General features: G+C 56.3%; 2 protein-coding genes and 1 long non-coding RNA gene across 3 annotated transcripts in view; 2 read left to right on the top strand and 1 right to left on the bottom strand.

Moving 5' to 3' along the window:
• DOCK6 (dedicator of cytokinesis 6) overlaps positions 1-6,681 on the bottom strand; it is a 117,188-nt gene that overhangs the window by 33,476 nt on the left and 77,031 nt on the right. Inside the window, 6 exon segments of the mRNA XM_011954952.1 lie at positions 2,502-2,733; positions 2,950-3,036; positions 3,612-3,713; positions 3,797-3,935; positions 4,201-4,271; positions 4,342-4,459. Coding sequence (XP_011810342.1) covers positions 2,502-2,733; positions 2,950-3,036; positions 3,612-3,713; positions 3,797-3,935; positions 4,201-4,271; positions 4,342-4,459 — 749 coding nt within the window.
• LOC105520846 lies at positions 949-1,449 on the top strand. Its single transcript, XR_001003189.1, has 2 exons — positions 949-1,058; positions 1,164-1,449. It is a non-coding gene; the product is annotated as an uncharacterized LOC105520846 (long non-coding RNA).
• The window catches only part of LOC105520847 (chromosome unknown open reading frame, human C19orf80), an 8,692-nt gene continuing 6,353 nt past the window's right edge, over positions 4,343-6,681 (top strand). Inside the window, exon 1 of the mRNA XM_011954816.1 lies at positions 4,343-4,455. The gene's annotated coding sequence lies outside the window, so the exon portion shown is untranslated. The remainder of the gene's footprint in view (positions 4,456-6,681) is intronic.

The following is a 6,681-nucleotide window of genomic DNA, read 5'->3' as shown; positions in this document are numbered from 1 at the left end:
TCGATCTCCTGACCTCGTGATCCGCCCGTCTCGGCCTCCCAAAGTGCTGGGATTACAGGCTTGAGCCACCGCGCCCAGCCTTTTTTCTTCTTTTTTCAGACAGAGTCTCACTGTCACCCAGGCTGGAGTGTGGTGGCATGATGTTGGCTCACTGCAACCTTCACCTCCTGGGTTCAAGTGATTCTCCTGCCTCAGCCTCCCGAGTAGCTGGAATTACAGGTGCACCAGCTAATTTTTGTATTTTTAGTAGAGATGGCATTTCACCATGTTGGCCAAGCTGGTCTCGAACTCCTGACCTCAAGGGATCTGCTTACCTTGGTATCCCAAAGTGGTGGGATTACAGGTGTGAGCACCTGGCCAATAAATTCTTACTACTAGAGAAACTGGTAACATTTTGTGAGCACCCAATAAGTACCCAGCACTGTTCTATGCCCTTTAATAAGCCATATGATGGCCGGGCTTGGTGGCTCACGCCTATAATCCCAGCACTTTGGGAGGCTGAGGCAGGTGGATCACTTAAGGTCAGGAGTTCGAGACCAGCCTGGCCAACACGGTGAAACTCCATCTCTACTAAAAATACAAAAAATTAGCTGGGCCTGGTGGCACGTGACTATAGTTCCAGCTACTCAGGAGGCTTAGGTAGGAGAATTGCTTGAACCCAGGAGGCGGAGGTTGCAGTGAGCTAAGATCATGTCACTGCATTCCAGCCTGGGTGACAAAGCGAGACTTCATCTCAAAAAAAAAAAAAAAAAAAAATCCATACGATGTTTATCACCTCCCCATGAAGTGAGTCCTATTTTATCCCCATTGTACAGATGGAGAAACTGAGGCCAAAGAGCATTGCTGATTTGCTGGGTCACACAGATGCAATAGGGCGGCCAGGGCAGGAGGTCAGGAGATGGGAGGTGAGGTGGCCGTCGGCTGAGGTTTCCATTCTGACCCCCACAGGCTCACGCTGACAAGCAGAGCCACATCCTGTGGGCCCTCACAGGCCACGTGCAGCGGCAGAGGCGGGAGATGGTGGCACAGCAGTATCGGCTGCGACAGATCCAGGAGAGGTGAGCCAGGCAGGGGTTTGGGAGGCAGGGCATTCGGATGGGGGGCGCACAGGGCAGCTGAACAGGGGCCCCCTTGCCTGGGATGAGCCACATCTCCCTCCCCAGAATCCACAAAGCGGCGCTCCCAGCCTGAATCTGCCTGGATGGAACTGAGGACCAATCATGCTGCAAGGAACACTTCCACGCCCCAAGAGGCTCCTGAACAGGAAGGAGCTGCCTGTTCACTGGGATCAGCCAGGGCGCAGGGCCCCACTTCTGAGCACAGAGCAGAGACAGACGCAGGCAGGGACAAAGGCAGAGGACGTAGCCCCATTGGGGAGGGGTGGAGGAAGGATGCGTACCCTTTCATGTCTACACACCCCCCTTATTAAAGCAGAGTCGTGGCATCTCACCCACAGTGTCTGTGCATGTCCTCGGCTTAGGGAGACCCCACCCAGCATGATGTACGAATACCTCCCATTCAAGTGCCCAGCTGGGCCCCAGAGGCCGTACCTATAGCTGGTATGGGGGGCGTAGACTTCGCGAGCAGGGAACTCCAGGATCTCCTTGGTGGGCCGGCCCCTGGGGTCCGGGTAGGGCTTGATATGAAGCAGCTCGGGGGACAGGCAGAAGTGGGGATTTTCCGGAGCTGGAGAAATGTCGATCTTGAGCTGAGCTGGGAAGGGAAGAACCGGTTTGCACCTACCTGGGAGCTTCCTGGCCCCGCCCACCCTGTCTGGGCTGTGGAGTCAGGGCAGAGTCCCCCATGATATTCTCTGGGGACTGGGGGCTGTGTCCCTCAGGTGCCAAGTCCAGAAATTGCCCTCAACTCTGCTGTCTCTCATCCTACAGTTTTTTTTGTTTTTGTTTTTGTTTTTATAAGTGGAGTCGGGCTCTGTCGCCCAGGCTGGAGTGCAGTGGCACGATCTTGGCTCACTGCAACCTCTGCCTCCCCAGTTCAAGTGATTCTCCTGCCTCAGCCTCCCAGATAGCTGGGATTACAGGTGTGAGCCACCACACCAGGTGAATTTTTGTATTTTTAGTAGAGACGGAGTTTCACCATGTTGGCCAGGCTGGTCTCAAACTCCTGACCTCAAGTGATCTGCCCGCCTTGGCCTCCCAAAGTGCTGGGATTACAGGCTTGAGCCACCGCACCCGGCCTCACTTTGTATTTTTAGTAGAGACGGGGTTTCTCCATGTTGGTCAGGCTGGTCTCGAACTCCCGACCTCAGGTGATCTGCCCGCCTCGGCCTCCCACAGTGCTGGGATGACAGGTGTGAGCCACCGTGCCCAGCCAAAGGGTCACAGAAGACCTTCTCTGGGTGTAGGGGACTGGGGGTCATTTATCAGATGAGACAAATGGCCAGAGAGGTAAATGGACCTATAGAAGTTCCCTCAGGACCTCAGGACTGAGGAGCCATGTGCTGGATGGGGAAACTGAGGTCTGAGGCCACATTCGCTTACCAATCTGGCCACTGATGATCGGGGGCCTGACGACCAGACGCACGAGCTTGTCCAGCACGTGGTGGGAGAAGGCCACGAGGGGTTCGGGGCTGGCCAGGCGCAGTGCTGCAAGACTGGCCCGCAGCTCCTGCTCCACATTGCCCTCGCTCAGCACAGCGTCCTTGAGCCGGAATGGGAAGGCCCCCTCCTCCAGGACATGCACCAGGGTGAAGAACTTGTCCAGGTGGGGGTCCTGGGTAGGGATGTGGCATGAGCAGGGTGGGGCCCCAGGGGACAAAGACCACCCCCGCCTGAATCAGCAGCTTCCCTGAAAGCTGGGCCCAGCTGACCAAAGTCACGTCCAAGGCCCGAGGCCAGACCTCCCCGGCCATCGGCAACTGTTACTCAATCCGAGGGCAGGCAAGAGGCGAGCAGGGCAGGACTCTTGGGTTCCCGCCCCGCCCCGTACCTGGGGGTGCACAGAGGACACGGCCGTGAGCTCCACACTGAACACGCCCTTGTGACCGTCCACCCAGCGCATGCCCGGCAGCGCCACCTGTGGGAGGGAGGCACCGGGTGGGCACTGGTCAGCCCTCCCCGACTGATCAGGTCACCCAGCGGCCCCAGCCATTGCGACACTGTGGCGTGAGTGTAGCCCGGTCTGGGGGTGCAACCAAGTACCCTGACCCCAGCCCTGGTCCCAGCAGACTGAGGGGGTCCACTGGGCAGGCTGGAAAATCCACATGCCAAGGAGGGGGCAGAGAATGGAGACACAGGGTGAAGGAACACTCACGGAGTAGGTCAGGAAACAGGATAGGAGGATTTGAGGCCTAGACTCATTAATGATGGTGCATTCATGGGGAACGATAAGGTATGCGGGGGCAGGGGACAGTGATCAGGAAGGCAGGCGGGGTGCTAAAGTGGGAATGGAGCAGAGAGGCAATGGGAATCTTTGGGGAGGACAGGTAGGACACAGAGAGGCATTAATAGGGGGATAATGAGCTACACAGGGGCCCTGGAGGCACCAGTAGAGGACAACAAGCCTCCCAGGATTGACAGGAAGGAAGGCAGGTGACGCGGGAGTGCTTCTGGGGAGAGTGCATTGGCAGGCAGGAGCTCCGGGGCACATACATCGGGTGTGAGCACGGAATAGCTGGGCGGCGGCTGGTCCACGGACACCGGGAGACAGAAGGGGCCGGTCCTCAGGCGCCCGTGCTGCAGCAGTGGGATCCACTGGGGAGAGGCTGGAGGTCAGGTCTGCGGCCAGGCTTGGGGACGAGGAGGGCTCAGGGGAAGGGAGGTTGGGGACAGCTCACAGTAAAGCCCACGGGCGTCTCCAGGGCTGTGCCCGGCCGGGGCTGGCAGCTGACGTGGTAGAAGGTGAACAGCAGGTGATGGTTCTCTGTCACGCAGGCTGGAAGATGCAGCTTGAACTCCTCGTAGAACTCAGGGGACCTGGGAGAATCGGGCTGGGGGATCTGCTGGGGGCTGGGGTCCCCACTGTCTGCTCCATCACCTCTGCCATGCCACGCCCTCATTGCTGCTGGGCCTCACTGTCTCTGCTCTCTGCCTCAGCTTCCCTCATTAGCACTCTGCGAGCCTCTACCTCTCTTCCTCCTGCCCCCCATCTTCTCATCGATGCTGCCCTATGTGTATATATAAGGGACATCCTCCTATCCCCATGAGTGCCCCCGAGTTCCTCATGTGTCCCCCTACATACTTGTTATGATAGACCACTGGTGTGAAGGCCTCGCGGGTAAATTCACTGCAGCTGGACTTGCCAAAGATGACCTGGCGGAGTGGATGCATGAGGAACCCATGGGGGATGCCCACCCTCCTTCCCTGGGGTATAGTCACTGACCGGCAGGGCCTGGCTGGGGTCCTCGCCTGTCATGTACTGCACTCGCACGGCAAGGTTGCGCACGGAGCCCTGGCGGCTGCTGAAGTTGAGGCTGTGCGGGTACACGTACAGCAGGTTCCTGTCGGGGGCAGGATGGGGGTGTCAGAGGAACAGGGCCCCTGAAGGTGCACATATGAGGCTGGGGCGATGGGACAAGGCTAGCCGGGAGCACAGACAGTCCGGGAAGAGTGGGTCATGAGGCTGGGGCATTGAGGGCCAGGTGAGAGGTAATACAGGTGTCAGGCAGGAGATGGGACAGAGGGCAGAGGGTGGAGGACAAGTGAGTACCCTCAAAGCACAGATTGGGAACAGCGTGGTCGAGGGTGGGAACACAGAAAGACATTGGAGGCACTCATGGACACAGTGACACACTTGTGTTATATGGCCTATTTCTCAGGGGCAGAAACTGAGGCCAGAGTCAGAGTCCTGCATCCTTCCCCCAGGGGCAACTCTGTGCAAACCTTGACCTCTCTCTGGGCCTCAGTTTCCCTGTGTGTATAATGGGCACTTCAGGCCTTCCAGCTGAGCCTTTGTAACGATACTGATGATGATAAATAACAATGACAATAATCGCACCAAACACTATCACTACAACAATACAATAATTGCACCTACTGTGTGCCAGGCTCTGTTCTAAGCACTCAACATGAAATCACTCATTTACTTCTCACAAGTAGCTCATGAGGCAGGACTAACATCACCACCATTTTACAGGAAGGGAAACTGAGGTACCTGCACAATCTCCCAGGGAGTAAAATGGCAGTCAGTGGTGATCCGGGTATATACAGGTCTTGGAGATTAGGCTGTGTGACCTTGGGAGAGTCTCTGCCACCTGCACCTGCCCTCTTGGCTACTAACCAAGCCAATAAAAGCCCTCAATGCTTATAAAATCTTCACTATTGGCCAGGCACAGTGGCTCAAGCCTGTAATCCCAGCACTTTGGGAGGCTGAGGCAGGTGGATCACAAGGTCAGGAGATCAAGACCATCCTGGCCAACATGTTGAAACTCTGTCTCTACTAAAACTACAAAAATTAGCCAAGCATGGTGGCAGGCACCTGTAATTCCAGCTACTTGGGAGGCTGAGGCACGAGAATCGCTTGAACCTGGGAGGCAGAGGTTGCAGTGAGCCGAGATTACACCATTGCACTCCAGCCTAGGTGACAAAAGCGAGACTCTGTCTCAAAAAAAAAGAATGTGATAGAGGAGGTGAGAATAACAACGAAAACACAGTACAGCAGTGACACAGCAGTGCGATCACAACAGGCAGAAGGAGTGTGGATGGAGCAGGACCGAGAACACACGAAGGCTGGGAATGGGTGCATGGCATGTGGGGTGAAGGCAGAGGAGATGAAATCAGTGTAGACAGCAAGAATGTGTGTGGCCAGAGAAGGTGAGGGTGAGTGTGGATGAGGTGTAGAGTATGACCGAGTCAGTGAGTCTAGAGGACAGAGAGGAGGACGCAGAGGTGCAGGAGGGTGAGTGTGGACAGAGGAGGTTAAACACAAGATGGGGAAGGAGGAGAAAGACAAGGCAGAAAGATAAGGACAGAGGAGGTGAGATGTTGATGAGGTGCCAGGAATAGCAGAGACAGTCCAAGGTTCCAGGCCTGGCCCTGCCCAAGCCTGGCTTGGGCCTTAGTATCCCCATCTGTGAAATGGGTATGGGCAGAGGAGTTCAAGCTCCACTCTTGCTTCCTCCTTCGCTGGTTGGGAGGCGAGGCTGCTTGCGGAAAGAGGAGGTCTGATGACAGAGCCGACCCAAACCTGGGACCTACTCTGACACTTGAGGGCTCTCCAGCTACCCCAGTCCCAGCCACGTCCTGGCAACTCACTGTGCACCATGAGGGCCTTCCATTGAAAAGGCCCAGCCTCAGTGTCACCCAGATTTCCAGATTCCCAACAATCCAAGGAAATGACTGCCCTAAGGCCCCCCTGCTTGTTCTGCTAACAGTCCCCTGGGCCTGTCATAGGGTACAGGTTGCCTTGGTGATGGGCACAGAGCTGGAAGAGGCCCTAGGGCCAAGTGTGTAAGGAAGCAAGCCCTGTGGCCTCCTCTCTGTGCGTACAGTCCTCTGACCTTGGTCCCAATATTTGTACATGCCTTTCCCTCTTCCTGGAACACCCACACCCACCCACCCTTCCCTAGCTGACCCTATCTCACCCTTCAGGTCCCAGCAAAAGATGTCACCCCCCTGGAGAAGCCCCCAAGACCACCCAGAGAGAAGCTGGTATTCGGTTGTTACTTGCTTCCTTTCCATGCTGTGTGATCGTACACTTACGCATTTGTTTTTTTTTTTTTTT

Source organism: Colobus angolensis, unplaced genomic scaffold (genome assembly GCF_000951035.1).
Source record: "Colobus angolensis palliatus isolate OR3802 unplaced genomic scaffold, Cang.pa_1.0 Scaffold39, whole genome shotgun sequence".
NCBI lineage: Eukaryota > Metazoa > Chordata > Mammalia > Primates > Cercopithecidae > Colobus > Colobus angolensis.
The sequence above is the reverse complement of the archived record's forward strand: the minus strand, read 5'-3'. Positions and strand labels throughout refer to the sequence as shown.